The sequence below is a fragment of the Uranotaenia lowii genome, chromosome 2 (assembly GCF_029784155.1).
Source record: "Uranotaenia lowii strain MFRU-FL chromosome 2, ASM2978415v1, whole genome shotgun sequence".
NCBI lineage: Eukaryota > Metazoa > Arthropoda > Insecta > Diptera > Culicidae > Uranotaenia > Uranotaenia lowii.
Genome location: NC_073692.1, coordinates 226,694,614 through 226,711,204, shown reverse-complemented (window position 1 = coordinate 226,711,204; position 16,591 = coordinate 226,694,614). Strand labels below are relative to the sequence as shown.

General features: G+C 35.9%; 1 protein-coding gene across 2 annotated transcripts in view; it reads right to left on the bottom strand.

Annotated features, from left to right (window-relative positions):
• Nucleotides 1-16,591, bottom strand: part of LOC129745575 (venom dipeptidyl peptidase 4) — an 810,441-nt gene that overhangs the window by 53,635 nt on the left and 740,215 nt on the right. For both annotated transcript variants that reach the window (XM_055738722.1, XM_055738721.1), the window contains 2 exons: nt 14,122-14,235; nt 6,351-6,474 (listed from right to left, as the gene is read on the bottom strand). In XM_055738722.1, coding sequence (XP_055594697.1) covers nt 6,351-6,474; nt 14,122-14,235 — 238 coding nt within the window. The remainder of the gene's footprint in view (nt 1-6,350; nt 6,475-14,121; nt 14,236-16,591) is intronic.

The window sequence follows — 16,591 nt, the reverse complement described above, 5'->3', positions numbered from 1 at the left end:
AGTTATGCAAAAAATTATTTTTTGTTTGGGCTTTCCCTCCCCCCTTCATGTTAGGGGGAGGGGTCCCAAACCATAAAAGGAACCTTCCCCGGCCTCCAATTCCCCTACCTGCCAATTTTCACGTAAATTGTGCTTTTCTTCAATTTTGATACGAATTTGGTTGATTTTTCATTTTTTTCGTGTGGTATTTAACCCAAACAAAATTAAAAAAAAATTAAAATATATTAATTTTGTGAAAATTTTTGGACCTAGAATTTATTTAAATTCAAATATTTTGAAGGTGGACTTTTTTCAAAGATCGTCCTTGCGGAACCTCTAAACATGATTTTTTTAGTCGGCCCCATACAAAAGCTTATTCTCCACATACTTATCTACCATTTGGAGGGTGAGCCCCCTGATTTCTAGAAATTATGCAATTTTTGAACACCCTAATAAACATTTGTCACATTTATTTTATAAATTTCCGAGTGATGCCAAATATAAAATGTGGTTTCTTCATAAATGCCACAAAAAAACTTATATGGGAGCTCCCCCCAAATTTTCCCATTCCGTTCCCCACTGCTTGAAGGAGGTAGGCTGATTTACCCGGCTTGAGATTACACAAATTTTTAAATTGAAATAGAAAGATTCTCATATTGGAATTGATTGCATATTGTACTTCATGGAGATAGAATTTAAAAAATGGGCTAATAAAATAAATAGGGATAGTTTTTTGGAGTATTTTTTCCAAATTTCTGCCTTATGATCATTTCCAGCTCCGGATTAGCTTTAGAAGGTGTATGTTTTGTAGTTGAAAAATAAGCTACCGAAATAAAAAAAAATGGCGAAAGAGATTTCTTAGTAACCATTTTCAAACATTTATTTACAAAGACATTTAAGAATGTTGAACATCTGCTTCAGTTTTAAGACTCGGGATCCACCCTTTCTGACCTTTTCAACTTAATGAATCATTTTGAAGATGAAATTCTTAAAGTTCGATGTTTGCACTTGCCCCACCGTGTGAGTTGACAGGAGGTAATATTATTTGCGCACATTAAGAATTTCGGCAACACTAACAACAATTTCTATGAGAAAATATAATTTTAAAATTCATGTGCTGTGTACAAATAAGCAAGAAATAAAAGATAAATACGCATCTAGGTTGCATATTGCCAACACGTGCATAAAAATATAGGTTCTTGGTTGAGAAACAGGCGCCTAGCTGTTGAATTTTTCCAGCGATCAATGAACAGTACAAGGTGTGTATATATAGGATTTATACAAATAACGCACGACGTATGCTCTGCAAGTAGTTCCACCTCCCCCTGGTGAAGAGTTGAAACGTGTCTGCTTTAATGCAGATGTACGGCCGAGAGAACTACACTCCCTCCCCCCCCCCCCTTTTATGAAGACCCTCGCTATCGAACTTTGATCACGGATTTGGACACATTATCGGAAACCGACTCCATTTGGTGAAGGTGTAACACTTAACCACAGATAAAACTTAACCGTGCCGATGTACCTGGAAAGCTGGCGGGTCGTTAAGTCACGTCAGTCCAAACGGTTGCCTGTGGGGCACCAGGACACACCCCGCAGTATCCCAATCCTTGCTGCGCTAAGCAGGTCACTGGCGCAATCGACCTTTATTTACCGTGCGACTCGTGGGATTAAAAATGAATAAGATCAACAATAAAAAGAAAAACGATGGAGCGGACAAAGGCGAGAGCAAGAATCCGTTCGGTGGGAGTGGCCTTAGGCGTTCACCGGGTAGGCTATCTGCCAACCCGGTGGACCCGATGGCGGAGTCGGTCAAAACACCGAGCGAGGTTCGGGCGGACCCGTAAAGCGCTGGATGATCTACTGAGCTTCCCGGAACTTCAAGATCCGGGAGCCCCGGTAGAGTTGGTCACGGCCATGGCTGACATCGCTAACCTTGTGGAATGTGTGAAGGGGAAGTCCAACATCTACAAGGAAATACGCGAGAAGGTAGCCAGGGTGATTGTCAGATATCCATCCCCCAGCAACCGGACATGTGCTTTAAGCGGCATATGCTGGCGCTGCAGCGAAACCGGCCACAAGTCGGCTAACTGCAAGAAGCCTGCTAAATGTTAATGCTATGTCTTTAAAAGAAATGCCCTGTCTGCGCTGGAGACCACGCTGCTGGCAACCCTAGGTGCCCCGCCTATAAAAAGGCGCAAGCGGTACCACCCCGAGCGCCAAGAGCATAGAGTTCGTCCAACTTAATTTCAACCACTGCTACACAGCACACCAGCTGTTGCGGTAGATGACAGTTGTGGAAAAGTTGGATATCGCGCTAGTGGAAGACCCATATCGTAGAGCTGCGAATGGCACTAATTGGGCAACCGATGATACCAAATTTGCCGCGAAATGGGTAACAGGTAGTTTCCCCGTACAAGATGCCGGGGGTGCGCCACGTTCGTGCGTAGGATGCTCCACCTTCGGGGAGTATCCTAGTAGGGTGGTTCCCAACGACAGCTTCATGGACAGCGCGTTTTGAAGCAATTCAACGTCGGTTCGTTCGTTATGCTCTTCGTGAACTACCTTGGGAGAATCCTTTAGAACTACATTGGGAGAATCCTTTAAACCTACCGCCATACGCTCATCGTTGTGCTCTGCTTGGACTTCATACGCTGTCAGATCGTCGTTCCATCGGTCAATTGCTGTTTGTGGCAAAGATTCTTCGGAACGAAATTGACTGCTTCTGGCTACTATCTCGCTGTAATATTTATGCTCCAGAAAGAACCCTACGTAATAGAAACTTGCTCTCCCTGGAACCTAGTAGCACGCGATATGGCAGTAACGACCCTCTCCGTTCCGCAAAAATATGCTTTCTACGTTATTATGCTGTCTTCGACTTCAATGTTTCCATTTCAACTTTCAAACGCCGTATTGAATCTGACTTAGGTGACCAACTAAGAAATTAGGAAAAGTATCGTGTAATGTACAAATAATATTAAGTAGATCATTAAGACACCTAAATATGTCAGATGATTTTGTATCAAATAAACAATAAACAATAAACAGTAAAGAAATCGCAGCGGAAATCGTTGAGAAAGGGTTATTCCACGATCGGGGAATACCCACGGGTAGAGTGGCTCTCGACGACGGGTGAGCTATTCGAGTCGAAGTAGGATGACGTCTTCGTCGGGAATCATCCGAGTTGTTGCGTTAAGTCCCGCGCGTGTGCCGTGACAGGCGCGAGTCTAGGATAAGCTGCTCTCGATCTGGCACACGACGGGCAAGGTGGCGAACCTCGAATCCTGGAGATAAGAGGACGGGCTTCGAGTCGTTAGAGGAGAGGTCAGGCCTCGAACCTCCAGGCGGAGAGGGCGCCTGTAGACAGCGGAGAGAGCGGAGATCCCTTCGCTCAAGTTCTGCAGGCAGTCGAGGAACTCCTAAGCTCCCCGGAGCTTCAGGACCCTCCCTGACACTTCTGCTGAGCTAGCGCTGGCAATGGCGGGTATGCAGGACCTTGTGGATTGTGTTAGAAAGAAGTTTAACATCCATAAGGAAGTGCGGGAGAAACTCGCCAACATGATGGCTATGAGTTTTCGATGTTGAATGAGGTGGGCGATGATTCCGTTTTTTTTTAATAACAGTTGTATTAAAAAACCCTAAAATTACAATTGATTTCAGTGTTACTTAGTGTGTATAGTATTTTTCGAAATGTGACTTACGTTTACTGATTTTACTGCTATTCCAACTTCACTCAACTTCTCAACTCTTTCTAGCAGCTTTTGATTTAACTAGCAGGAGTATCTAAATAAGCTAATGTAAGGTAAGTATTTAGTAATGGTACATTTCTGTTTCTTTACAGATTGTTCTTACAGGTGTATTCCAGGTGAGTATGTTCGAGAAGGTAAGTATTCTCCTTAGCACGGAAGAGGCAGTTCACGGTTTAAGGTAAGTGAGTATATTATGGAAATCTATCAAAATGATTCAATTAGAAATAATAACCTAATTTCTCTAAATAACATATTGTCTTACGTTTTTGGTTGCGTGCGAGCGGTTTTATGATGGCACTTGGCACTAAATCAACTACGGCTACGCAGCTCTACTTTTATCGCTAGAAAGCTATCTAAATATAAAGGATTATTAGCTTTTCTAATCATACTAAGCTGTGCACACTAAATTACCAGATTATTCACTTAATCTGTTAGAAAACTAACGATATGGTACTGATCAACGTGTTCTCAAATAGCGATGGCGATTGTTGCCTCCTTTTTCTTGTCATACTATGACAATAATCTACTTCTACCACAATTCTGTCATCCACAATTTTCACCCGCTAGAGTACTTAAGCAGAGACGCGACAATGGCGATGTTCGTTAAGGCGAACAGAGCGGTGGTGAGCCTGCTCACTGCACCGGAGTGCCGGAAGAAGGCACGTGAGGATGTGGTGACCCCTCTGTGGGCGGATACAATTCGGCCGAAGAAGTTCAGCGTCTGCGTGCAGACGGATGGCGAAGGGCAGTTTGCCGGAAACGGTAAGCGGAAAAGAGGGTCTCCAGAAGAGGCGAGATCAGGAGCCCTGAAAAAACGTGCCCGTGATCCTAAGGTCCGGCAGAATCCGGGCGAAAAAGATGTCGAAGAGAAAGGCCATGTTCCCGTAGAGCCAACTGGGTGGCAGAAGGTTGAGCTCAAAAGGAAAAAGGCCTCGAAGGCCAAACCCAAACCCAATCGGGTCAGGGACAAGGGGGAGGCATTGGTGGTGAAGGTACCGTAAGGCTGCTATGTCGATGTCCTCCGCCAGATGGGGACAAGCGATAGGCTGTTGGGCCTAGGAGGGGATGTCCGGAGAACCCACCGAACACGTTCCGGCGAGATGATCTTCGAACTCCGACGTGGCTCAACGGTGAAAAGCGCGTAGTATAGTGCGCTTACCCAGGACATAGTTGGCGAAGCTGCGGAAATCCGGTTACCGTCAGGGTTAAAAACCTCGACGAGATAGCCACAGATGTTAAGGTTAAGGATGCGCTAAAGGATCTGTGTCAGATCGAAACGGACCAGATTTCGGTTATATAATAGATTACAGCACAGCTTTTCACTTACGTATTGATGACATCTTACCCAAAGACTAAAAAGATCGATTTCATCCTTAAACAATTTTTTTTCTTCGTACCATGAACCGTTGCATGAAAATTTTAAGAATCCTCTGTTATGCAAGAAGCAAAATGGTTCAGAAATAATGAACGGACATTTTAAAAATGAATTTTGCTTTCTTTTGGACAAAGGTGAAACTCTCCTGAATAGAAGGTCTAGTAACCTAAGTTCTGAAAAAATCAAGATTTATTTCGCTCAACAAAAATGCATCCTATTCATGTACGGGCTCACATACCGTCCCAATGTTATAATAACTTGATATTACATGCTATCAGAATCTGAAAAATACCTAATATCTATATATCCGAACTGTTATATGTGTGTATGTTTATTAAATAAAACAGCGCTCAACGAGAAAACTACATACATTTATAATTGTTTTTTTTTTGTAACATTACTTTCAGTATTTTGAAACAAAACATATTGTAACGAATATAAACATAGCGAGAAAAAATACCGACTACGGTTTCTTTTCATCCATGCTCGTCCTTTGATCTCTGAAATAAAACCATCGTCACTGTTTTTCGACAATGAGGCTAGTAGGTCCGGACCTCGAGATAATCAACGGCTCATTAAATCTCGGTTAGTGGAATGTCTTTTTTTGCCCATTTCATCTCGGTTCCGGGAAATCGTTAGGTCACGGAGTCGTTAATCGTCCATCACTTGCCTGTGGTTTTTATTTTCCCCAACAGCTTCCATTTTTGTTGTTGATTCGCTCTCTGTCTTCTGACACGCGTTAGCATCCATTAGTAAGATGAACGCTTTTTCACTGAGCCCTTAATGAAGATTTTCTTGATGAATTGAGGTTTTTTATCAGCTGGTAAGAAAAATTCATTTGAAAAATCTCGTACATCCTTCGTAAGCCTTTCAGTTTAAAAAGTTAGAGGCTAAGCAAAAAATGACTTGAATAGTTCTATTTCTATTTAAATCTCAATTTTCTCACGTCATTGAGCCTATAAAACTAAAAAAAACACTGAATGTAAACAGCATGACGATTCTTTACAAACAAGTATAACCTATTTGTATTTATTCAAATGCAACTTTAATAAAGACATCTAGGTAAGATTTATGTTGAACTGTCATCACTTTTTAATCAAGTTGATTACCAACATCAGCCAGCACATAACTTTCGATAGATTTACCTACTTCATTCACCATGAGAGCCATGATAACACCCGACGAAAGCCGGGATTTGTTTGGTTGCAGACAGAAAGTAAGACAAATGACTCCATACTACTACTACATACCTCCTGGCAGTACCACATGGGGCTTTTGCAAAGTGTCACCACCGACAGATTCTGGGGCCGGTTCATCCAGACGACGCTGACTTCCGTTTGCGAGACCCAGGCTGCACTGGTGAAGTAATGTTCCCTGGAAATATACGGTTGTCGAAAGGTAATGTGCATCATTAGTAATTGTTAGCCCGTACAAGGGGTTTCGGATGTTAGACAGTGCATTATTGTCGACAGTGCTAGACATTTCGGAAATATCAAATTCCATTTAATTCCACTCTGGTAAGCATTTGTTTATTTTTAAATTAGAGTTTCTCTTTGTAGAATTTTTCTAGAAGTTATACGAAAGTATAAATTGAAATATAAACATTTTGGAAGTCTCCGGGATTGGATCAATTTTGTGCAAGATAGGTACAAAGTTTTTCTCCATTCGTTTCTGCATCTGGAATACTCATGGGTTTCTGGTTTCCACTTTATTATTTTTCTTTTACCGACAGCATCTTATTAATACTATAATATGCACCTGACTTTTTCTAACTTTCTGTTCCATGAAGTTGTGGTATAGTTTTCGACCCTCTCGTGGACGATTGAATTCTTGATGCACCTGAGCCTGAGCTGCCATCACTGTATGTTTCAAAATATTTAAGATTTCAAGCATTGTTGGTTTTAAATGGAAATAAATCGATTGGAAAATTTCGTAAAAGAACAATTCGAATTCTACATCAATTTAATAATGGTAAGGATAACGTTTCAAGATGCAACTTCCAGCCAACATTTTTTTTCTAGCTAATTTTGGCTATTCAAAATATGTCAAAATTATGAGTCAATCGTTAATTTCTTGAGTTGAAATTAAATTTATTAAACTAAAACTGCCAAAAATTTTCCCGCACGTCACCGGGGCATTCAAATCCGGGCCTGTTTTATTCATAAACTTGGCAAAATCTGGGCATTCGATTTCATAATTTTCAACTTAAAATCCGGGCTATATCTGGGCAAATGTGGTCAACACTCAGGAGTTACTGAACAAAGATCAAGAAGAAAAACACTCAAAACGTTTTTTTTTCAATGAAACACATCAGCAGATTTTAAATCATATTTTTTTATTCCAGAAAATCGTTCTTGTTTATTTTGATAAAACTCGTTTAAATAAATTAGATTTTAGACGCATTAAATAAAGAAAAATTAATCACGCCTTTTGAGTTTTTTTGTCTGATTTTGCAAATAAAGTGAATTAATCCGGATAAAATACAAGCAACCGGACCGGGTCGGAATTTTTTTCCGAAATTTCGTGTTATATATCCTGACAAGTCCGGGAAAAGTCGGGCAATTTGCTTTTTTTGGGCAGCTTACTTGAAACTTTCAACCTTTTTTCTATTTGGACAAACTTATTTAACTTAACGATAGATAACCGATTTACCTAATTTATTTCTCGAATCAAAATAAATTCAACCATGGATTTCTTCAGTAGGTGCGCCAAAACTATGAAATTTGCATTATTTTAAATTTACCTGCACCTTGTCATTTAAAAGCTTAGAATGAAATATGAAGTCGCAGGAATCTCCTTAGTAGAGTACCCAAGTAACCTTAAGTAGTAAAGCTTTGCATTTTTATAGCTTTATACCAGCATTCGAATGCTAAATAACGCTATTTTAGCACATCAAGGTCAATTTTGGTTTATAACAGCCCTTGGAGTGCTATGCTGCATCATGTTAGAATTATAAAACTCTTTTAAAGTGCAACAAGCATTTTATCAGCTTTGCACAACGCTTTTGAAATGCAAAATAGCTGTAAATCAGAAAAACAAATGCATTATTTTCTAAGCATAAAATTGGCATCACAAAAGCTTGCTTGAATGCTTTTATGCATTAGGTAAGCACTACCGTGGCATTAAGACAAAGCACACTAGCATTGATTGATGCTGAATTAATGCAAATTTAGGGCACCGGTTGCTAGAAATTTAAAAGAAAGATTTAAGGCGACCCTGATAGGTCCACAATAGGATTGGTCGATCTTGGATCGATTATTGGATGATCGATCTTTTCAACTTAGATTATCGTTTTTTTTGGATCGATTTTTTAGCATAAAAAAAAAATGATTGGATCGGTTTATTTTCGATTCGATCGTTCGATCTTTTGAATTCCTTAGGTGGAGATATTTAGATCCAATTTCGATTACCTGTGTTTGATTATAGTGTCATCTGTTTAGTATCTAGATTGAGCTTGGATGTCGCCAGATTGTCAGCAGGTTTTTAGAAAAAATATCCCGGCCCGGATGCGCGAGGGGAAAATTCTGGCAACCTTGATCAATTCGATATGGGAGTTTGATTGGCTTTTGTGGAGATTTTGTATGCAGATTTCGATACATCGTGAGTACCTAAATAGAAATGTTAATAAAAGGCGCTACCTTGTTAACAATGGAACAGACCGATCTTTCAGATATCGATCGTTCAGCTCTGATTTTTTATGGATCGATCCTACGACCGTTTTACTGAATCGATCTTGGAGATCGATCTTTTCCTGAAAATTGAACAATCCTAGTCCACAAGCAGAGTCACTGAAAAAAGTCCGTGCCATGTTCGTCATGAGTTCGATTCCAGTTCATCTTCAGCAGAAAAATAAAAAAATCACGTAGGAAGTTCAACCCGAGGGCACCTCATAATAGTCAATGTCAACTAAAGACAAATTCTTATTAGGCCAATACAGCGGTACAAGAATAAAAAAATAAAACTCCCTCATGGTCGTACCTCATATCTAGGGGTTTAACAGTAAAGGCCAAAGACATTTCCTTCTACGACACTGTGACGTTCACCTTTTGTATTGAAACTCAAATATTGACTCACAAAAACCCCACCTCGTCTCTATTATTTCCTTTTAGTGAGAAATTCATCCAAACAAGTTCATCCTTCACCTTATTACTAATAAACTCGGTAATAAAAAAAATCGTTACATCATTATATGAAATATTCATCAAGAAACCTTTTTCAGTCTCTGTTTAGTGTTTCTTGATCTTCTTAATGCTCAACTCTGCATTAAAAGGGTTTTGATAAAAAACATAAGACCGCATAATTAAGATTAAAGAATTCTGATTAATTTTGGTGCCCAGAAACTTTGGAAAAAAGGTAAAAAATAATAAAGTAAGTTCTGCACTTTTCTGACAATAATAATAGTTTTTATCAACTTTCCTCAGAACCGCAAGTAATTTTTACTTCTGTGAAAAAGATAAAGAAGTTTTTCAAGTGTTTACTTTTCTTAACTCTGTGAGATAATAGATTTTTAATGTTTTTAAAGTAGTATTAATTAATAGAATTGAATTCTAGTTGTTTATGAAAATCAAATAGTTTTGCAGATTTAAAAAAAAAAAATGTTCAAGGAATTGAATCATTTTTTTCGCTCACCTCAGTAGTATCAGATATACATATCATTACAAATTTGTAGAATTTTACTTGTTAATACCATTTTACTTGTTAAGATCATTCAGAATATTATTCCTTTATTGAATAAAGTAAAATAAACATATTCCGATCAGTTTTTTTTGTAGATTTTTCTGTTCGTCAGTTATCAATGGTTTATTTCACTCAAAACTGATTATTTTTCTTAACTTATCAACTCCTGACTAATGATTCGAAATCATCAAACATATAGGGATCAAAATTTCGTCTCTTGAAAAATCAATTAAATTCTATTGATAAGTTTTTTAAACGGTTGGGCCTTGAAATTGAACTTTTTTTTTGTTAGAAGCTTATTTTTTTCATCTTCATATTATATTTGAATTTATGATGAGTTTAATCACCATTAGTTATGTTTGTTCATTTAATTTATAGACCTTATCGGTGACCTATTTTCCAACCTGGTTTTCGTCAGTCATGATAAATTAAGTATGTTTTGTGAGTAGTCAATCAAGCTAAGCTGAGAAAATTTCGAAAATATTTTAGTAAACTTCAATCAAATATAAACTATTTCAGCCTTTTACTTTGATACGTGGAAGAACTTGATTATAAAAAAGGATTAAATCTTTTTATTATTATTTTATTTTTTTTAGGAGTGTTAATCAAAGTCAGAGATACATTTTTTATATTCGACAAATTAAATTCAATCATCATCTTTTGAATTAATTCTCTTTAGTACAAACGGATATTGTTTTCCTTACCTTAGATTCACGTTCATATCGTAGTTGAATATAAAATTTCAAATTTAAGATATAACAGAAGAACATTCTCTATCAATCTTGGATTGCAAATGAAGAAAAAAAAAATTAAATTATTATTATATTTAATTAATAAATGTTATTATTTTCCTCAACATTTTTTAATCATGGGTAATTTCTGACCTGATTTGAAAATAATTTTTGTACTCAGATTATTATTTTTTTAAATCTGGTGTTATATTTTATGAATTTTATGAATGAATATTTTCTGAGCACTGATTCTTATGTCCAAAGCTTTAAATTCTCATATTATTTGCATTTATAATTCGCATTCGTTTTCTGGTGTTTTGAAAATATTGACTTAGAATTTCTAGTTCAGAGTAAGGATCATCATTTTTAAAGAATTGTTCGATTATCTACCTACCGGAAATAAGAATTGATTTGCAAAAAGTTTAAAACTCTGATTATGTATCTGATTAGTAAAATTTATTATTTTTTCAAGTTTATGATATGGTCATGAGTAAGGAAATGGTGCCAAAAATCAATTTCCTTGTTTATTGTGCATTTTTTATATAGTTAATATCTCTAGCAAAATTTGAATTTTGAACCCCCCCCCCCCCCCCCCCCCCATGGACGAGCCCTTTGCACGGGTCTGGTTCAAACGATGCATAAATAAAAAATAAACTTTCAACAAAATATTTTATGCGCATTTGGATTATTCGTTCTAGGTTTCATTACATTAGTTTTCTTTCGTATTGAATTTTAACTTTTATAAATGCGTCCCAAAATATTTAAAATGGCAAGTTAAATTTGTATAATGAAGCATCAAGCAACAAAAAACAGAAATAACTTTCATCAATGTTAAAAATTTCTGAATTTGCTCAAGATTTAAGTAGATTTGCCTTCTTTTTCATTTGAGCAAAGAACATGCGATACGATTTAAATTTCTGAACGAAATATAGTTATCTTGATATTTTTATGTTGATGCAAAACTCATTTCCGATCTGAATCTGAACCTGAATTTTGAATATTAGTTCTGGATCTAAATTCTGAATCTGCATTCTTGTAATTTTTTATTTTTCGGCATATCGGTGAAATGTAGTTCTGAAATTGATAAAGATGGATAGAGCCCGTCCGGAGTATACGTGTTCACCACATGTAGACTTCGGACCAACCAGATTTCATTGTATAGGTTAAGGTAGTGCCACCTCTATCCCGGTACTTCTTCTCCTAAATAATGAAATGTTGCGGGGTAAAGTATTGTGTACGTTAATAAGTTTCCTCGCAAAAATGCTCTTTCGCTCTTTTCAAAATCTGTAAATTTTCTTCTCACTTCTCTATCCATCTTTATCAATTTCAGAACTTCATTCTACCGATATGCCGAAAAATAAAAAATTACAAAAATTATTTAACGGTGGTTAACTTATCTTAAAAGAATCTGCATTCAAAATTTGAATTTTGAATCTGTTTCCAAATTTGAAAACCTTTTCTGAATCTTAATTCAAAATCAGAATTTTAGTTATGAAGCAACATTTCAGAGCCCTCAATCATGAATGAATAATTTAAATTTTGACTCGGGATGGTATATCATTTTCTTTATTCATATGAGGAACATGATCATTTAGGAAAATTTTTAAAATGCGTATGCACTTCGAAATTCATGGATCAAATTTTGTATGAAATACAGAACTAATTCTAAAACAGGATTTCAAAACAGCTCTTTATTTTTGATTGCTAATGATGATTCAAATTGAAAATCAAAAATCCTTAGCAAGATTCAGAAACCGAAATACAAAAACAGAAATTCTATTTTAATTCTTGTAATATGGTAACAGAATTTCCGGAATGAGTTTAATCTCATTAAAATTTATTTTTTGGAACTGAATTTCACTCAACATGTGATAAAATTTTATAATGTTGTAGGATAAGCATTCCAGAATGCTTGGTTTTATCAGGGCTTATTCTGAAAGTTAGTAAAAAAATCGAGACATTTCGGTTCAGTCCGAATGCCCGGTTTTTGTGCAAAATTGCCCGAATTCTACGATGTTTTATTCACATTATTTGCAAAATTAGGCAAGATTTCTAATTTTGTGATGATAAATTTTGATTTTTGGGTCCATAAGACACATTCCACCGTGACGTGAAATCGCTTTTCCGGACTTTTCTGCACTGGTATCATTCTAGAAGTCAACCAATTAACTTAAAAATGAACAAAAATTGTAGCAAACAGTCGCAAATTGAATTTCCTTCAAAATGAATATAATTTGGTCATTTTAAAATTTAAGTTGTTTTTGTTGTGATTGATTTCTTTTGTGACGTGAATTCACGCTAGAATTAACCATTTCGGACTTTAGAACATACATCTTTGATTTCCTGTTCTCTCTGTTAGAATATCGGTGTCTTCAAATCAGTTGTAAAGAAAACAATTACCCACAATTTGATGTACGGAGCTTCTCGATTGAACAACAACGAACGAAGTTATGCTTATTTGAAATTGTGACGTGAATTCACTCAGTTCAAACAGACCAGGGTAATTGACTGAATTCACGTCACGAATATACAGTTATACCTGTGGTTATACTGAACCATTCTTTGGAGCCTTCAAATTTTATGTACCCTTTCAGAAACGATATTCTGTTGTTCCGACTTTTACAATCATAAATTTTCAGTATCTGCACCTGCAACTTTTTCCTTATTTTGATTGGCACTTGAATAGCAACATATTGAGGGATCATATGTTAAAATTACTACTGTCTTCATTTAAAGATTCACAAAAAAAATAATTTTTTTTTTCAATCTTTGTGTATTTTTATTTAAAAATAATGAACATTTTAAAAAAATTAACTAAATTATGCTCGATTTGTAAAAATCCGACCATCTGGAGGGTCAAAACAGCTTTCAGAGCACATTTTTCATATAAAATTTTACGAAACATCAAATTTTGTGATGTGAATTCACTCTTTCGCGCTGTTGTAACTCAGCTAGATTCCAACCGATTTCTATAAATTTGAGAGTTTTAGAACCGTCTTATCATTTTCAAAGAAAATCTAAATTTTTTATTTAAAAAAACGTCAGAGTTTTCTCGTAAAATTAAAAAACTTCCCTTTTTTTGTGACGTCATTTGCGCCTATTTTTGTTCGCTTTTCAAACTAACTACATTGGATATAAACAAATTATTTTTTCTACAAATTGAAGCCGTGTTTTCTTTTTCCAACAAAAAACTGATTTTCAAAATCATCTAAAATATGTTTAAAAAAAACTTTTTTCTTTTTTTCCGTTGGTTTTGAGTGATTTGAGTTATCAAAGTTATAGACAATTTTCAGATTTTTTGATACGCGAACGAATAAAAATCACTTTTGAGCGGTACAAGCGCGTGGAATGTGTCATAAGCGTTTTTTGGGTTATTTGTATCAAAATAAACATGAAATTTTGAAGTAATTTACTTTTAACTTTCTCTTGACATTCTTTTGAATAATGCTGTGTAATTAATTACGGCCAATTAATTAGGGGCTCGTAGATAATGGCACCAGCATTTCGTCTAATTTTTATTCTACAAACTCGTAGCAAACTGTCCATGAAAGGGTTCAAATGCAAGTCCATTCGATTTCAGAAACAGGGCAAAAAGGTGAACAAAATCACTTACTGGTTCAGAAGAATTGGCGGTGGCGTGAGATCTCTGGTCCGGATACTCTTCGGGTCCGCTAGGTCAGCAACTTTGAGCGTGATGGTTGGATTCCTAGTTCCTGGTTTTGGATACCTGTGCAGAAGAAAAGAAAGTAGAAATGCCATCAGTTGCTGATTTTACTTTTGAGCTGTGCTTGGAACTTGATTTTAAAATATCAAAGTGATTCTGTTTTCAATTTTATTCATTAACAATGTTTTCTAAATATTTTTCATGACTCGAACTAGAAAACGAGAGACACTCCAAATAAAAAATAAACAGTTTAACGTCACCTTCCAAAACAGAATTGAACCCATTTTCCCACAATAAAATGGCTGTGTTTATTGATGAGCAACACATCTCATCCCCTCGCGAAAAACCCTGGGAGCGGAAAAATGCTCTTGACTGAAAGTTGTTGACCGGACAGGCCTCTGTTGAATAACAAACAGACCGGTGAAGATGTCCAAGAGCAAGGACAGAGAAGGTAGAAATGAGTAAAAAAAACTGCTCACCCAACACACAAAAACATTAGAAACGGACCGTTAAACTTTGAACCGACTCGTCATCCTTCATCATAAAGTTTCGATCCAAATCGGGAAGCAACAACAGCAAAAAAAAATGTTGGTATAAAAATAACGAAACCATCCGCGATTCTATTTTTTTCCCGTCGTGTAGTTCGAAATCCACAGGAAGAAACATAAAAGCAAAAACTTTGGCGAATCTTGAAGTTGAACTTCGTCAGTTCAAAGGTATGGTTTGGTTTTTTTTTGTCGTTTTTTTAAGAGAAGTACCTTTATGATCTATGAGGTGTAATTTAAAGATTTAAACAAAATTATTTAAAAAACTTATATCTTTCAGTTTCATGATTTGTGCTAAAAGTAGATCGAATAAGTTAGGTGAGAACTAGAAAGTTGAACTGTTTTCCAGCTTTAAACAAATGAATGAGGCACCTAGCTTTATAATAAGTTGTGAACGTTTTTCATCCCTTTTAGTTTCCGAAAATTTTCTAAACTCATCCTTCTACATTTCTTGTCAAAGAAAGAAATCTCTGTTGAAATCATTTAATTTGGTTGCTTGGAAATTACGCTGAAGAAATCAAGTGTACCTACTGCTTAAAGATAATTTCATTTTCTTGGAATCAACTCGCGATGGTAAGAAAAAATGCGATAAATTCGAAACGCTTCAACTAGTTCGTTCAAAGTAGCTCGTTCGTGTTCTGAGATGAGGCTAAAATTTAAAGATTGAAGTTTAGAGATTCCTCGACATAATGAGAAGCGGCTGGCATCAAAAGATCTTCAATCGCCTTTTTTTTAAGCTTGATTTTTAATCGATTGGCTGATTTCAAATAAGACTTAATCCGAACATTTTTCAAGTAATTTGTTTTTTTTTATCAACCACTCAAACAAATTGTGACATAATGAGATGGTTTATATAACTCTCATCCGTCCCTGGAATTTTCACCTTTAAGAGTTCCTGGAGTGTCAGTTTGATACTCCTGACTAAAACCGCTATAACTCTCTTTTTTCTAAACCAATTTTTATAACATTTACTAGCAGACCCGGTAAACTTCGTCTTACCATGTTAAACTTGGCTTCTATTTTCCATTTTTTCTTTGCTGTTTGACTTTAATAAAGCATCAAATCTTGAGTTGTTAATCGTCACGCTTTCTTGAACATGTCCTAGTTTTTTTACATATCCATATTTTCCGTTTGCTCGAATTGTTCCGCCTAATTATCTCGGAATCAAATCTAAGAACTTCAACTCAATTCTACGGGTCTTTTAATAAATTATCAAAACATTTGCTCCAATCAATCTTACATGCATTTTACATGAATACTTTTCATTTACATTTCTTTGATTCGGATGCTTTGAATATTGCCGAATGGTATCAGGTATCAGCTTCCCGTTGCAAATTCGATTTTTTCAGCACTCAACGGAACCATCAAACTTGGTAAGCCTCTGGCTAAAAAAATCCACTCTTTGAAACTTGTTCCATAAATAAACATATGTTAATTATATCTATGTTTCATTTATTGTATACCATTTAGTTGATTTACTCCGCTTTGCTCGAGTTCACTTTAAGGTAGAAATCGAAATCAAAAGTTTCTCATTTATTGGAATTTATTGCATATGAAACTTTATGGAAGAAGAATTTTGAATATCGCACAATTTTTGGAGTATTTTCCCAACATTCTGCCTAGCGCAGCACTTTTAGCTCCCGAATATTTAGCTTTAACGGTATATTTTTAAGAACTGAAGAAATAATAAACATTTGAGAATATTTTTTAAAAACCATTTTCAAGCAGATTTTTTTTCACTATCCTCACCCTTGGAAGCAGTGGTTATTCATATTCATATTTTCATCAAAATCATGCCCAAAAATAAAAATTCGCCCTTTTTTTTTATTTGTTCGAGCAAAGAATGCAAATTAAATTCCTTTGAACATTAACCC